This window comes from Buteo buteo, chromosome 23 (genome assembly GCF_964188355.1).
Source record: "Buteo buteo chromosome 23, bButBut1.hap1.1, whole genome shotgun sequence".
Taxonomy (NCBI): domain Eukaryota; kingdom Metazoa; phylum Chordata; class Aves; order Accipitriformes; family Accipitridae; genus Buteo; species Buteo buteo.
Genome location: NC_134193.1, coordinates 18,201,698 through 18,217,546, shown reverse-complemented (window position 1 = coordinate 18,217,546; position 15,849 = coordinate 18,201,698). Strand labels below are relative to the sequence as shown.

The following is a 15,849-nucleotide window of genomic DNA, read 5'->3' as shown; positions in this document are numbered from 1 at the left end:
AGCAAAATAGTTGCTAAAACCTACTTTGAATGACTGTGGTGTTTGATCATACCTTCCTCTGGGGGCAGGGGAGCTCAAAGCAGCCTTGAATAGCATTTGTTAGAGCAGTAAGGAACGCTACAGTAAAAAGCACCCTGGCCTGTCTAGGACTGCTGTTCTTGGTCAGCTTTGAGCTGTACTGCAAGATGCTGCTGCAGCCACGTGGAGGAAAAAAAAAGAAAAACAAACCAAACGTGGCATAGGTACTATAAACTCTTGTTGAATATCTTTACAGAGCTACTACAAATTCCCCGTTGAGTGATCCCAGTCCTTCACTTGCACCTTCTCTTACCCTCTGAATTCCTCTGCTGGTGCAGGCCAGGGTATGGGCTGTTACCTACAATATTTTTACCCTGAAGCCAAGTGTACAAATTAGAGCAGGTTTCTTTGTCAGCACTGTCAGTTCTACCTTGCTCAGAGCTCCTCTTCCTACAAGATTTGAGGTGTAACCCTGCAGCCTGGTAAATAAAACACTGCCATTGCTAGTAACAGGCTACAGGCTTCATATGAATGCCCCAAGGCCAAAGGATTCTTCTGGCTTTGGTTGACTTCTTGGCCTGCCTGAAGCTTTGTTTTAGCTTGTTTAGCTGCAACAGCAATTTTTAATGTCTATTGGTTTTATTTTTGCTTAGCTTCATAACAATTACGGTCATGCCAAATGATTATACATAGATAATAGTAACAACTCATTATTCTATGCAGAATGAACTATTTATAAACTTAGCTTAATACTGTAATGTAATGAAAGAGGGATGATAGCAGAGCATTGAAAGTGGGGGCAAATAATGCATTGTTGAGGAATATAGTCATGGGAAGATGCTGAAGACTGCAGGGCCAATTACTGGTTGTTAAAGATGTGTAAGCTTTAGAACAAGGAAAACCCAGTTTTTAGGAGTAACAAAGAAAACGGAGAAAAGTATCTGTTATGCTGGAGAGTATCCATTTATAGGAACCTGTAATATGGAATTGCAGACCAAAGTGCTAGGAAACATAAAATAGCCCTGAGTGCAGCGTAGTGCAAGAAGGTAGAAACCGTCAACATCATACTCCCAGGAAAGAGGAAGAAGAATCCCTTGCAGCATGCTCTTCCCTGCAAAGGACCTAGGATGCTGTTGACTGAAGTCAGCAACCTTCAGAGCCTGAGGGATAGCAGAAGGGTGAATGTAACAGGGGTAGAAACTGGGAATTGTGCTCATAACAGCTAATATTACTGTTGAGACTTTTTCTGTAACAGTATTCTTTTATTTTCCTGTAATAATCAGATCTGGACTACTATCAATTATTTGATCAGACTGTTAAGATTTCAATTATACTAACAATAAATTCTTGGCTTTGCATAAAAGGCGTTTCCTTTGGCCTGTAACAAGATTGTAGTTGTCACTGTTTTCGGATAAGGATATTCCAACTGTCCTTCCAGCGCAAGTCCTTGAGTTCAGTAACAGACAGCGAGGGTTCCCCATAGGTCACAGGGCGAAATGTGCAATAGACAAAGTAGACTGAAGAGAACCAGGCTACGATTAATGCACTGAACATGCTCTTGAGAAGCAGAGACCTGGGATGAGAGAAGGAAAGAGCAGTCAAGTTACATCAGCGCTGGCCAAACACTTAATACAAAAGGAAGACCTACATATGGCCTATTGTCTCTAAAGGCAAATGACAAAGTATGGCCACTGCTGGAAAAATCACTGCAGCCGCCTGCCAAGGTGGCAAGTCTGGAGAAAAGAACTGTGTCACTTCTCTTGTCTATCTATCTGTTAAAACCAAATACCTGCAGAGATGATCACTCAGATGCTGTAATACGATGGGAATCAGGAGAATCTGGAATGTGACGGCAGGCAGGTAGTGGTACAGGAAAAGTGTTTTCTCCATTAGGAAGAAGGGCAGGTAATTCACAGCCCAGCCTCCAACACAGATCCCCCCGGCTGATACCCAGAGCTGCCATGCATCTGCAGGAGACAGGAGATACCTCAAAGCACAGTCCCTGGAAACCTAAAGTCTCTAGAAGGTTGCCTACTGACACGGTTTGTTTTTTCCCCACTCTCTACAGTTTGTGCTAATACAACCTTTAACTTAACCACACTCAACTGAGGGAAATGGTTACATTTTGTCAGGCTTTTATGAAGTATCCATCAAGACAGATTACTGGCAATATAAAGCAGCTTCACAGCCTGACAACAAAATGTACTGCCAGAAAGGTCAGAACAAAACTGCCCGGCCACATGGAGGAGACAGTACCTTGCTTGGAACTAACGCATCTAAAATAAACCCCTCCCCACACAGCCAGTATCTACCTCCTTTAAATCATCACAAAAAGGCTCAGTAAAATCCAAATCTGGGGCCTGGACATTTCTTACATCCAAATATATACTATGCTGGCTACTATACTGTCTCATGAGGTGGTAGTCATATTGCGATAACCATAATCAGGCTCTTCATGGGCTACTCTGAATGTTTGTGTGTCCCTAATAAAAATTTCAGGGTTGGGGGCAGGAAAAAATGCTAGCATAGCCAAACATATAGTTGCAAAATCGTGGCTTTGGGGCCATTAAAGTGTAGCTGGACAAGCGACCCCCCCCTCCACCCCACCCTTGACACACACATACACAATGGAATCAGACCTTCGGGCACGTCGTAAATCTTTCTCCTTCGGCGGATCAAGTACCACAGGGACAGACACGTGTAGACCAGAGCAGCAATGTTAGCTGAAGCCCAGGTGACAACATTCCCAAGGAGGTGGATCTGGGCCTGAAGGATAGAAGATGGTCTAAGCCAGAAGGAGGAACATGCTGCAGTTCTTTTAGGTAAGTTTAAGTATTACCTATGCACACTTGCTAAATTAAAAGAAGTCAGAATGTGCCTGGCTAGTAACCTGATCTTTCCTGGAACAAAGCAAGTTGATAAACTTTGCTGCTTTAAGACTCTTTTGTAATGTAAGGCATTTAAAAGATGCTATTGGACATTAACTCATCTTCTAAATGGAATCAATAACGGAAACTATTCAACTGCAGTTTTCCTTTACAAAAAAAAAAAAAGCAAGAAGACATTTAATTAAAAGCAACTACTGTCAAAGCTGTATCACATGCCAAAAAAACCCCCCAACCCTCAGGGACAATAATATTCTTAATACAGGAAGAGTCCATCCTGAAGCAGCTCCTTGGCTGGAACTGCAGCTCTGCTCTCACTCACATCTGAACTGAAGTCTGCTTTCTTCACCAGGTTCATGTTTACTTCTGCCTCTCATACTTACACCAGAGGTTGGGTGGAGCCAGTAGGCAATATTTGTGTCCATTGTGATCCAGTCAAGAGCAGAGGAGCTGTACTTATGTTCTGTGTCTTCATTTTTTAATGTGAGTATTTTCCACTACGATAAAAGTAAACAGAAGGCTTTCAGAATTGGAACAATGAGCGGGATAGCAGGTGTGGGTGAACAGCTCCAGATGTAGGATGTTAAGTTCTTAACCTGGGAGTGGAGAAAGATTTTGCACATCTCCTACGGGATACTGATCAATACAATGATTTTATTTTGTTCTTATATAATGCACTTACTTTCCTTAGTGGATTTCTAAAATGTTAGTAAGCGGCATCAACACTACTGACTGCATATACAACACATTACAGTTCAGTTTCAGACAGCTTCTGGGTGCCCAACTGATCTTCCTTCCCCTTCTTTTTTTACACAATCACTTCGGTATTCGTTGCTGAACAGCATAGGTCTCTAATGCCCTTCTAAGTGCATTCAGAAATATTTTTTTTCAGTGAGGAAGCCAAACTACTCTACCAGCAAGGAATAAACAATGAATCCTCAGGCTCACAGTTTGGAGAAATGCTCAGGTTACTGCTCTGCAGCAGAAGGAAAGATGAAGGGAACACCAAGACACTCACCTGCAATTCCGTGAACTTTGCCATGAAGCTGAGGTTTTTACTTATGTCCATCTGTGTGGGAGAGTGGAGTTCCACTTCCCTCTCTTTTTGCTCTTGGCCTGGAAGAAAACAGCATAGCTCAGAAATAACCACATAACAGGTAGAAAGCTAGAAAGGGGAGAGAGCACATATGATATAGCCCTGGTTCCTCACATTCCTGGGAGCCCGTCTCCAATACATAGTTCAACTGCAAGCGCATTCTAAGGGGATTTGTAAGGACTCTGACATCATGATAGAGCCAGAGCCTGCTGAACACACATACACGCAATACCACCTTCCCATCAACATGAAGCCTCCCCCAGTCACAGAAATCTGCTTCAAGAACATGGCTGAGACGTACTTTTCCCATATCTGTGCTCTTCCACATTCCACACCATGCTCTGGTGGTAGCCTTTGGACAGCTTCTCTCCAACCACCTCCAGCTGCCGGTATCCCCACTCAGGTAAAGATGCTCCACTGAGCTGAAAGTGAAAGATGACTGTAAACTTACAGTCCTGCCAATCTGAATTTCAGGATGGAAGTTCCTAGGCCCTGCCTGAGCAGTGGATGACAGCAAGGGACTATTAGAAAGCATGTGAAGAGTCACCATGCAATAGTGTCTCAACAAATGCTACAGCCATAAAGCCTGTGATTCTGGCAAACTCTGTGAAGAGATCCTTAACTATTCCAGCCGCTGTCACATACTACAAACAGATTCAGCATCAATTTCTGAGGCTGTATCTAAACCCCAGTTGTGTACAGTGGTCACAACCTCCTGAGAAGTAGGACAGCTGTGCATGCTGAAAAGGAATGAAATACGAGTATGACTACCCGAAACCACAGGCTGCTCTTTTATCACATTGAGCAAGTTTATTGTTTCATTTTATTTACCAATTTGGTTGTTTTAGTGGTTTAGGTATTTTGGAGCAGAGAGATTAGTAGTTTATGAGATTACAAGAACTGCATAGAGAAAAAGCTATAGGCAAATAAACATAAATCCACTTGCCTTTAGCACTGCAGAGGTGTTCACATGAACAAACCTCACTTCTGACAGAATTGTCTTCCACACGTCTGTGTCAGACTCCCGATTTACAATTTCCTACAACAGAAAGATGTCTTTTGATCGTCATGTTGTCTCAGCTGTTTCTGCTGGAACATGATGAGGTCCTCCCTTCCTTTTGACCACTCACCACTCTCCAGAGGTTCTGTGCTGGCATGGAGATGTTATAATCAATATAGCAGGAAACTTCTTGGGAGTGGGGACTAAGAGGGGCGGCAACATCATGCCTAGAAGACAAGTAAAGCAAGATCCTCCAACACCATTTCCCAAATTAATATAAAAAGCAAACCCATAAAGGTATTGAATTGTCTTACACCAGATTCAGTAATAAAGCAAAAAGTAACTCATTTATACAGATTGCACTGTTTACTCTGAAAGAGAACACTCCCCACTACCAAGAGCTGCCAGGAACAGGCTCAGAGGAAGCCAATACAGATGCCTGCTATGCCAGGCTGAAGAACAAGCACTGATTGTGACAAACAGAGATGCTGTTCACTGGGGTTCCCAATAACGAACAAATTAGGTTTGGAAAGCACATAGCAAAAACCCAAGCTCAGAACAACCCCCTTCCTAATCTGAGTGATATTCAAGTACATGCAGACACCCTTTGGGAAGCAGTCAGGAGGCAATTTCATACTGCAGTCTTTGCAAAACAGGCAAGAATCCGTGGCAATCAGCCACAGTACACCGGATTCTCCACCACAACTTCCTAACTTCCAGAGCACATCCTTCACGCAGGAGTATGCCATCAAAGTCAGTGGATTTGACGTTGGGTTAAGTCACACAAAATACTAAATATCTGCATCTGCCTGGAGCAGAGACAGTGAAGGGGCAAGGATGAAGACTCACCAAGGGGACTATATATTTAGGAATCTACAGAACTACCATGAAATGTGAACATGGGTGAAACCACCACCAGCCCCTCTAAAGGCCGCTAGTAGAGAAGACCAGAAACAGCTAGCAGCCACTGAACAGTTTGTGATTAGTATCAAATCCCACTGGCAAGTCAACTGCAGAAAAAAAAATAAGCATACAGCACCCTTTCTCTGGGCCACGGGGATGGCTTATGTAACAAAGCACATGAGGTCCCTCCTAGCCCCACTGTTTTAAGAATCCATGAGTAACAGGCAGCTTATGGCATATCTGAATGCAAGGGTCACTGCGCTTCAACCCCGGAATAGTTATTCTGAGAGACAACAAAGCAGAATGAGCCAGCAGGCTTGGCAGAGCAGAAGATGAGGAAAGGACTTACGTGTTGAGGTACCGAGTCGTGATGCCATGGACCAGCTGCACGATGTGTCCGTGCCTGACAGGACGAGGTGGGTTACTCACCACCAGCTGCTGCCTGGCGGAGTGACACCCAAGAGGAAGTGGTTACATTCTTCTTTATATATAATGCAACCTTGTCATGACCAAACTGCTAGGTCAAGAAGCTGCAGGCAGGGACAGACATTTCACCAGTAAGATGAGAAATTAAAGCAATCTATAGATTGTACCAGAATGGAAACAAAGCTCATCAAGGCAAAGGTGAGTTAAGGGCAGAATGACTCAGAGGATTGGTAATGGGATACCGACACCCCAGCAGTGAGGTCAGTGGTCTGAATCCAGGTCAGTCAGGAGCGAGTTCAGATTATTCCCACCACACAGCTGTTTGGTGGCTTCTGTGAAATGAGTAAGTGCTTCAGTGATGTCTGACAGGTGTTCGTGTTACAACTGATGTCACTTTTGGCAGAATTATAAGAGAGATCAATGGCTACCTCCACCATGAAGACCAAACTCTCATCTTGCTTCTGGACAGGGCGAAGGCGTGCTTTGGCAAGGGGGAACGCTGCAGTTCACCTGACTGCTGCCTGTACTTTCCTATTCTATAGAAGGACTTCACATCCCCCAGGGCTCATAGGAGTCTTGGGTTTGAAGAATTTTAAGAAGATGCTGGGTTTCTGTGGTTCTGGTAGAGTCCCTGCTTGACAGGTTTGCACTATGGACAAACTTTCCCAACGTGGATATAATTTATAATGGCACACAGTCCTTCTGGTAGGACTCTCTATACAGTTCCCAGAGCAACATAAGAAACCTACAAAAGCAACTTTTTGATCAGTATGAAATGGTATTACACAAGGGCTTTTACTGGCAAAACTACAAGAACAAAGAGTCCTGCTCTCCACTGACAGTTACAATGGCAAAACACTTCAGCACAAACCAGGCCTCTCAGGCACAGGCACCCACTTGGAATTCCTCCTAATGTGGCAGATTCTACAGTTCATCCCACACTTTAAATACAAAGAAATACTCACTCTGCAAAAGTGATTTCTACTCTCTTCTGAGACTCATTCAAGTTTGATAAAACTCATCAAGGCACTCTAATGCCATAGCTCACACACTTCAAAAAGCAAAACTTCCTTTCATGCAAAGCACCTGAAAAGTTCCCACCAGTCTCATGAGTCTTTAAAGTTCCCCTTGTGCACAACACAGCCCACGTTCTGGCAGGAGCAGTTCACAGAGAATTTCAGAGTCTTCAATAATGCTTTTACCATATTGAGGAGGACTGTGCAAAGAGCCATCCTTATCAACTCTGCAGCTGAAATTACTTGCTCAGGATCACACATGGCCTCTACACCCATAAGCAGAGAATAGTTATATCCAATCCAAGCTATGCCCTGGTTAGGTTTTGGAAGCATATAGAAGCTATGCTTACAGCAGCTTGGCATTTAAGTGTCCTGCATACTCACATTCCTGGATCTTTGACAATCCACCAGTTGTTCACATCCTTGAAGGGATAGCAGGTCACCTGCTGTTGATGGGAACTACCTCGTCCATTCTCATACCTGTACAGAGGGTTAAAAAAACCCACAGATGTGTAACAGTACATTTCTGTGCTCAACAGAGTCACAGCAATACAAACCAGCACCAGATCACTGGCTCCATTCCTACAGAGCACAGAGAATCTGTACATCTGCAGTATGCTCTGAAGGATTAATGAAGAGATTGCCACGACCCAAACTGAGCTACTTGGACTGGCAGGTGAAGAACCAGAGCATATTTTTATCCTAACAATACAGACCCAACCAGACTCCTCACCTGATGGGGTAAGTATTCGTGTGAGAATGGAGCCAACACTGCATGGGCTTGCCCAACACGTTCCGCAGAGTAATCTGAGAGCCGTAGGCCACCTCTAAGGGCTGACCCTGAGTGATTCGAGCCAGCCCACCCTGAGAAGCATAATGACAGGATAAGTGGAAAGAAGAAGAAACAACCCAGAGGCTGTTTAAATTCTATTAAGAGTCACTTGTCACTTTAACATAGCAGTATCTTAGCACAATGCTGTCTCATTTGGTTGTATCTACAAAAATCAAGTCTTGCAGCACCATACTCAGCAGATAGTAAATACACCAGCATCTGAAAGACTACAGGGTCTTAGGGAATATCCCTAAAGCCATGCTGCTCTAAAAGACAGACTAAGCACTCTTCTACAGAAAATCATACTGTCATCCTGCAGTCTACAACATCATCACTTAAGAGGTCAGTCTGTGTCACTTATGCAGAGTTTCCTGTAGGAAGGGACAAATCTTCAGCAGAAGAGTGAACACATTGTTCTTGGTTCACTGGGAAAAGCTTTTCATCTGTCATTAGGACTTCAGTCATTATTGCTTCTTCTTAAAACAGTACTACAGCAGCAAAGCAGTTAAATGACATAAAAGGAACAAATATGCAGGATCAAAGGAACAAGACTGCACACCTTTCTTCTAACAGTGAACACAAGACAGATTTCCCCCTCTTCTCCCCTAATAAACTAGTTTCATGACCACATTTCCTTTACCTCTAAGCTGGCTTGGAAAGCACTTGTCATAATCTGGTCATGAGGCCCAGAGCGATACAGCAAAGTCAAGTGAACATAGAAGAAGGACAGGTACATTGCCACTGGGATGATGATGAGGGCCAGTCCCCTAGCTAGAAAATGGCACATCAAGGAAACCTAGAAGAACACAGAGAACTCACTGGTTTCATGCTCCAGATATTAAAAATATTAAAAATACTAAAATACCAGTGCACTTGGCTTGTTTTGTTTCTTAAGTTTCCCCAACCACCCTCATTCAGCTATAACTTCATGGACAGGTGGATAACTTCCACTGAGGATGTGAACTGCAGCTAGCAGAAGGTATGTGAAGCAGTATTCGTTTTGAGCGGCAAATCACCAAAACATGGATAAGAGCAGAAAAGCCAGTCACACACCCAGCAACTGAGCTGGGAAACTGTTCTACGACAGGAGGGTTTGCAGACTATGACAAGGAATTTTAGTACAAAACCCAGCTACAGACAGCACTGTTAGCTGTGGGCTTGCAAGGCTCCTGACTGGCTTCTGTACTGAAAAGTTACACATAATACATTTTGCGTGTTGTGCTACCTACATTTGACAAGTTTTGGTCACCTATCATGTGCCAGAAGTGGAGTCCTGCAATGGCCAAGAGCAGCATATAGGTAAACAGGCCCATGTATTTCACTCTGAGAAGAAAGTGCATAAAAAATGAACACGGTTAAAAACTACACAACTACCTAATACAAGACATAAACATTCAAACTTTCTCTTGAACAGGATGCATTAACATCCAAGGACTTAAATCCATGACAAGCTTGGTACAACCACATAAATAAACCTCAAGGCTTTGACACCAGAAGGTATCATTTGTTTGCCAATTACATTAAAAAACCGCAGTGACAGAGAACCTTCTTGATAACAGGTTGGCAGATCACAAAGCATGGAGTCCCTAAATTCAGACTTACTGAAGCTTGAGGCAACTAGGAGGGAGGGGTGAAATGCAGATGCTAATTTATAACATAAAGCCATCTCTTAGAAATACATTTTGTTCTTCCCAGGACGGTATCCTCTAATGCCTGGTATTGCCCAGTGTGAATTGACATCTTCTCTATAGAAACAATCTAACTCATTAAAAAGTCATGGAGATGTCTGCTCAGAACAGCACCAAGAATCAGTCTTGAAAATCCAAAGCCCCACTGATAGCTCAGATGGCAGGCAGGAAAGTGAGCTTACTAAACCAGAGTAAGACATCATCACTTACCCAACTGCACAAGAACAAGCTACTCCAGTCAACAGAAGCCAAAACCACCAGCTTCCAGAGAAGTAACTTAAATAAAAGGACAAAGGAAAGGATGTTATGGTGAGATCTGGGAACCTTCTTAGGATCCTGAATGTAGGTAATTTAACTTCAAAAAAACTTGCAGGACTCCACTATTCCTTACCCCATTCAGAGGTACCTCATTCTGAACCTCCCATGCCACCAACTCTCAGCCCTGACCTACAGGGTGTTGTTAAACATACTTCTCTGTATCCTGAAAAGCAAAACTGAATGCTACCTGCCTCCTGATACCACAGATAAAAGCAATGTATTAAATCATTTGCTGGGCTCAGTTTAAAGATAATTTTACTTTATGAAAGATTACTTTATCCTCTGCAAGGATTAGAGAACATGTGAAGTCACAAGAAAAGAGCCAAAGATCTCTCAATTCAGTGCCTGTAAACAGTAACAAAGGAGCATTAAGCGACCTGTTGTCATCAGTGTTTCTGTGCACAGAAGGAAACCTTCCAATAAAAAATCTGGGTTGGCAAAGGAGTGCTCCCAAGGGATTTTATTTTTATTGTAAAATAAAAAGACAACCTCGCTACCAGTTAAAACAGTCTTTAACACCTCTCAGAAAAGAAAACTTCTGGGGCAGGCATAGGAGAGGTCAAAGCACTGGATTTTACAGACAGATGAAGTGAGCTGCAGAACAGTGAAGTGACTTACAGAAAAAAAACACATAGCCTGTCACAAAAAAAGAGTCACCACAAGAATATCCAAAAGGATGGGAGACAATCCAGCTTTACCTGTGCCTTTGTAAATTGTAGAACTTCAGGTAGGACAAAACTGCAAGTAGGATAAAAAAAATCAATACTGATTCCAGGAGCATGAACCTTGACTGAGTGATCAAAGAGTTCTCTGTTGGAAAGGAGAGAGACACAAAATTAGAGAACCTTATCTATAGGCAAGTGCTACCTCAGACAATCGCATCATTATCAAACAGAAGGACCTGCCCATTTAAAGACAGCCAGTTCACTTGCAATCTTACTGGCTGTAATAGGGAGGTGTTGGGTTTAAAGGGACAAAAACCTTCCAGCAGGAGCAAAGTACATGGCCGTAACTATCTCCAAGGACAAAGAGGTGGGCAAGTAGTAAAGTCTGGCAGGAGGCAGATAAAGGTGCTGTGCCTGCCTACAAAGGCAATGAAAATCACTGCTGGGAAATGCAGGGAGGTGGTTCTCAAGGCAAACAGTCAAGGCAGTGACCCCAGCAGGCAATGAGCATGATGACAAATCTTCAAGAAAGGGAGCTGCAATGAGCTGCTTTGTGCAGGGTTCCCTGAGCCAGAATCAGAGCAGCCGGTAGCTAGGACAGGTTTCTCTTATCAGACTGCTGAAGGGCTGTTGAGAGGCTCTTTCCATTTCAGGCAGCTGCCAGCAGACCCTCAGAGAAAAAAACCAACTGAGTTATACACACCAGAACAGTGTCAAATCATGGTGCTAAGGACACAGGCTGGTTTGCTGCAGTTTGGAGATGAAGAAATTTGATGAGCTCTGACTGTAAGTACGGTCGTCCTGCTGTTGAAAACCAGTATGTTGTAACTCACCCTATAAACCTCTGACGAAGAGAGTACAGGCTTCCTTGGATGCAAGAAACGTGGTTTTCTGTGAGGCTGTTGAGGCTGTCCACTTTGCTTAATAATGAAATGAACATGCACAAAGCCTCAACCTAGAATGGCAGCCTGCTGCAGAACGTAAGGATAGAGGGGATCGCAGAGGCTCAGCAGAGACTGATACAGGCCAGGGCTGAAAGTGGGCTCTGACATGTTGTTTGAGTTCTGTGGGGAGATGCTACTCCAGCCTTTTATGCAGCCTAAAAATTCACAAGGGGGAAAGGGACCCTTCTCCCCCTTTATGAAGAAGGGAGCCCAGGGGAATAATCTTACCTAAGAGAATCAGAAGAGCAGCTCCAAGTGCAGCACAGTGGGAGAACTGCAGTTCTACCAAAATCTGGTATGCTAAAGGCACACAGAGAGCACCAGCCAGTGCTGGCAGGAGTCGCAAGGACCAAACAGGAACGTTCATGCTATATTCTGAAATAGGGGACAACAGTGATACACAAATTTGGAAACTATTAATTGCAGAGAAGATGGATCAATACAAAATTCCTTATGACTACAGCAAGTTGTTGAATCTAACTCCTACTCTTACTAATTTATTGTCCATCTTGTACTGCTTAAAATAGTCTAACTGATTTTAAAAATCTGTGCTATGCAATCACAGTGCCTTACACTTCTGTTAGAGACCTGCAGAAGACTTTATTTAAGAGGCAAAGTGAAGGTGTCAGATAAAGCGTTATTTCCACTAGTCAGGCAAAAGAAATCTGTCAGCCACTGAAATACTGCTTGTTTTCTCAAAAGACTGAGACAGTTAAAATCAGCTCTTACCAGCTCCAATCCTGTTCCATAAGAAGTTTCCATCAAATCCTCCTAAGTAACCTACAACATAACATAAGCAACAATTCAAAATTTCCAGTCTCAAAACAAGTATAAAAACTGGTGCTAAATTGGTCCTGGAACCATTTCCCAAGCACATAGCTTTTCCATGCATGAAAGCCCTCTTTCCCAAAAGGGTCCTCTTTCGTACTGTTTTGCCTGCAGCAGTGCTTGATAATGTGCAGAGGCACAAAGAATATAAATTGGCAACAACAGATTCTCAGTGACAAAGTTACATGTATATTTAATCTCTCCTTCCCATACAGACACTTTTATGTTGTGTATATCTCAGCTACAGAAAGACACCCAGGCCTGAAAGCCTCCTTGTTGCCTACTATTTCTAGTCACTAGCAGTTCTAATCTTACCTTTCTCTTTATCCAAAGGATTGGATAACAATGAGGTAATGGATACATAGCTCCATTACCTCCCCAGTACTCATGCAACAGCCCCCTAACAATACTAAATAAGAGAAATCCTAATTCTCTCTACATCAGACTCTCTCAGCTGCCTTGTGTTCTTCCCCAGAGACAGGATCTGACAACTCATTTCTAACCAGCACTTTTCTCTTCCACAGCAACAGACAATAGACACTTCCCAATTTCAGGAGATGGCCTACCTCCCAAAGCTAGCAGCATATGGCCAAAAGGTGGGCCGCTGTCATCCACGAAGAAGATCCTCTTCATGTAGAGCGAAACGAATTGGCCATAATATACTTCATCAAAACTGAAACACAAGAGGCAGAAATATGTCAAATCTAACTGCAGGCTACAAGGATACTAAGAAAGAAAACACTGATTTGTTGGCAGAAAGCTAAGAATTCAGTGAAGCACAGTGGCTTTGCCCCTTTACCTTCCCCTCAGGAGTTTCTATTAGGGCAACACCATGACCATATTTACAGAGGCTGACATCAGGCAAGCTCTGCCCTTCCGTTCCTGCATTCTTACTCACAAATGTTTAAAAAACAAAAGTCTGTGTCATTCAAGTAGAAAATAAACTATTCTACTCACACTACAGCCCGTGGATAGGAAAGCCCCCAAAGACGGCTTATTAATCCCATCACAGTCAATGCCACGAGGTTCATATTTATCTCTGCGGTAACCACAACCGGCTTCCTCAGAAATCCCAACATTGTGTCAGAGGTCTGTCCAAACCTCCGAGAGAAACAGAGGAGAGCAGCAGTCACCCTTTCACTCACAGCTAGCTGAAGATCATTTGATCGAAAGCATGCACCACTACTTTCTGCTACTAGCAGCTCATGGTAACTGATCTTCCAAAGTTCTCCTGCCTTCCACATTTATGTGTTTTCTGCTGTATCTACTGTAGTAACTGTAAAAATGAAGTTACTAAGCTAACACATTTAACTTTTCATCTGCCCTGCTTCTACATGAGTATGGTTCTCTGTCATCAATAGTAAGCTAGAAACCTTGCTTATTCTTACACTAGTTCACTAGAAACACAATAGCTTAATTCAAGCCTATATTCCGCTTTGTGCTAAGCAAACCTCCCAGCCCAAATTCCAATGCTAGTGATAGGCAAACCACATGCTCAGGTACCAGGCTACTCAGGTAGCTTTAAGAAAAAAAAAAAAAAGTTACTTCCTCGCAAACTGAGCACACTTCTTGGCAGGGGCAGAACCCACAAACATCCTCTCTCTTAAAAAGCTGGCTATTAGAGCACAGGTGTAGGTAGGTGCTGTAGGGCTCTAGCACAGCCTAGGGGGGAGTGCTGCAGAAAGCAGGACTGAACTCTACTGTAGGCAGAACTGCTAAAAGCTAGGTCAGAAAATAGCAGGGAATCAGTGTTGTATCTCCTCACCTCAATACAGCTGAAAGTTACCGGAATAAATCCATCTGCATGGCTTTGATCAGGGGAGAACAAAGCAAGATGCGAGCACATCACCACCAAGTGCAGTGCCACCCTCCTTGTTTCTCACTACCTACAAAACACAAGCGCTGCGTGTAACAGGCTTTTTAAGGAGCCCCTTTCAAAGCCGTGCTCTCCACCGGCACTGGGACACCACACCACTGCCCCACCTGCAGGACCCAGGACAAGGGCAGGCCATCACATTGCCTTGCAGGCCCTGCAACCCCAAAGAGCACCCTGATGGAGGGGATCCTGCTTCTCCCTGAGGTACAGGCAGGCCTTAAACCCTGGGGCAGGAGTGCAGCACTACCTCCCCCGCCAGACCTCATACACCTCCTCAGGGAACCATTAAACCCTCTACCAGGCTTTGCATCCCCTTCCGTGAGCCTTATGAGAGGGCGGTCGGACCGCTAACCCCCCACCCCCAGGCCCTGTTCCCCCCTTTGAGCTCTCTGGGGGGCAGCAGGACCACTGACCCCACACCCAGGCCTCACCTTTGATGCTTGTGGGGTCTACAGAACCCACCAGCCACCCTGTAACCCCCCCTTCAGGATTTTTGGGGGCAGCACGGGACCACTAACCTGCCGCCAGGCCTCCCACCCTCCCCTCAAGGCTTATGAGAGCAGTAGGCCCACCAACCCCCCCCCCCCCCAGGCCTCGTACCCGCCCCCCCCTTGAGCCTCGGGGCGGAGGGGGCAGCCCCACTAACCCCGCCATCAGGCCTCGCTCCACCCCCCGTGAGCCTTACGGAGGTGAGGGGGGCCGCAGGACGACCACCAGTCCCCCCCGTACCCCGGGGTAGGCGGCGGGACCGGGACCCCCCGGCCCTGAGGAGATGGCGGCCCCCCCGCTCACCGGAGGGGGGGGGGCGTGGCGGGACCACCCCGCGCTCCACCCCCTGCCTCTCAGCGCCGGATGTGGCGTCAGACGCACGCAGCGCCGTGAGGAAGGGGAAGAGCCCCGTCGTGTTGCCACGGCAACGGCGGCGTGTGGCGACCGGTCCGCGGCCCGCCCCGCCATGGCGGCCGTCAGAGCCCCATCCTCATCGCCAGACACTCCTCCACCCGGCTCCAGCTACCAGCTACCGCGGCCGAGGGGGCAGGAGCACCCCAGATGCTGTGTCCCCACCGTAGCATGGTCACCCACATCGGCGCCGTGGCCACCGTCATGCGAGAAAAAACGTAAAATAGATACACAGGTCTTTAACAAAAAGAACCAGACAAGGGACTTGGGAATTTGAGAAAAGCATAATCTGCTTTATTTTTTTTTTTTTTTATTTAAATAAGGAGAATTCTTTCATATGGAAAGAGCTAATACAATCACATATTTGAAAGGAGAAACAATAGGTACTGAAACAAGGAAAAAGGGCAATAAAGAGTGTGCTGCAACTGGCCTGGTGATTCCGTGATTCGAGTTC

The 15,849-nt window shown here is 44.9% G+C and overlaps 1 protein-coding gene across 7 annotated transcripts; it reads right to left on the bottom strand.

The window, feature by feature from the left end:
- Positions 1–41: 41 nt before the first annotated feature.
- Positions 42–15,326, bottom strand: POMT1 (protein O-mannosyltransferase 1). Of its 7 annotated transcripts, none has more exons than XM_075056038.1 (21): positions 15,181–15,326; positions 14,385–14,505; positions 13,577–13,710; positions 13,186–13,292; positions 12,521–12,571; positions 12,020–12,166; positions 10,881–10,992; positions 10,075–10,140; positions 9,406–9,499; positions 8,817–8,972; positions 8,078–8,208; positions 7,729–7,824; positions 6,252–6,344; positions 5,130–5,226; positions 4,946–5,038; positions 4,301–4,421; positions 3,922–4,019; positions 3,287–3,400; positions 2,658–2,784; positions 1,808–1,985; positions 42–1,591 (listed from the first exon to the last, which is right to left on the bottom strand). In XM_075056038.1, exons 2-21 carry the CDS (start codon positions 14,463–14,465, stop codon positions 1,417–1,419), a joined length of 2,271 nt encoding a protein of 756 aa, XP_074912139.1. In that variant the 5' UTR covers positions 14,466–14,505; positions 15,181–15,326; the 3' UTR covers positions 42–1,416. The 7 variants fall into 7 exon arrangements, with proteins under 7 accessions (XP_074912139.1, XP_074912140.1, XP_074912141.1 ...); XM_075056039.1 differs by having other exon boundaries at positions 15,225–15,321; XM_075056040.1 differs by having other exon boundaries at positions 14,385–14,501; positions 15,181–15,303.
- Between the last annotated feature and the right edge of the window lie 523 nt (positions 15,327–15,849).

Coding starts and splice junctions, on each gene's coding strand:
- POMT1 (XM_075056038.1), bottom strand. CDS start 14,465: ATGTGCTCGCATCTTGCTTTGTTCTCCCCTGATCAAAGCCATGCAGAT. Junction 6,345..7,728: donor ATTGTCAAAGATCCAGGAAT/GTGAGTATGCAG, acceptor TCACTCCGCCAG/GCAGCAGCTGGTGGTGAGTA. Junction 4,422..4,945: donor ACACCTCTGCAGTGCTAAAG/GCAAGTGGATTT, acceptor TTTCACTTTCAG/CTCAGTGGAGCATCTTTACC.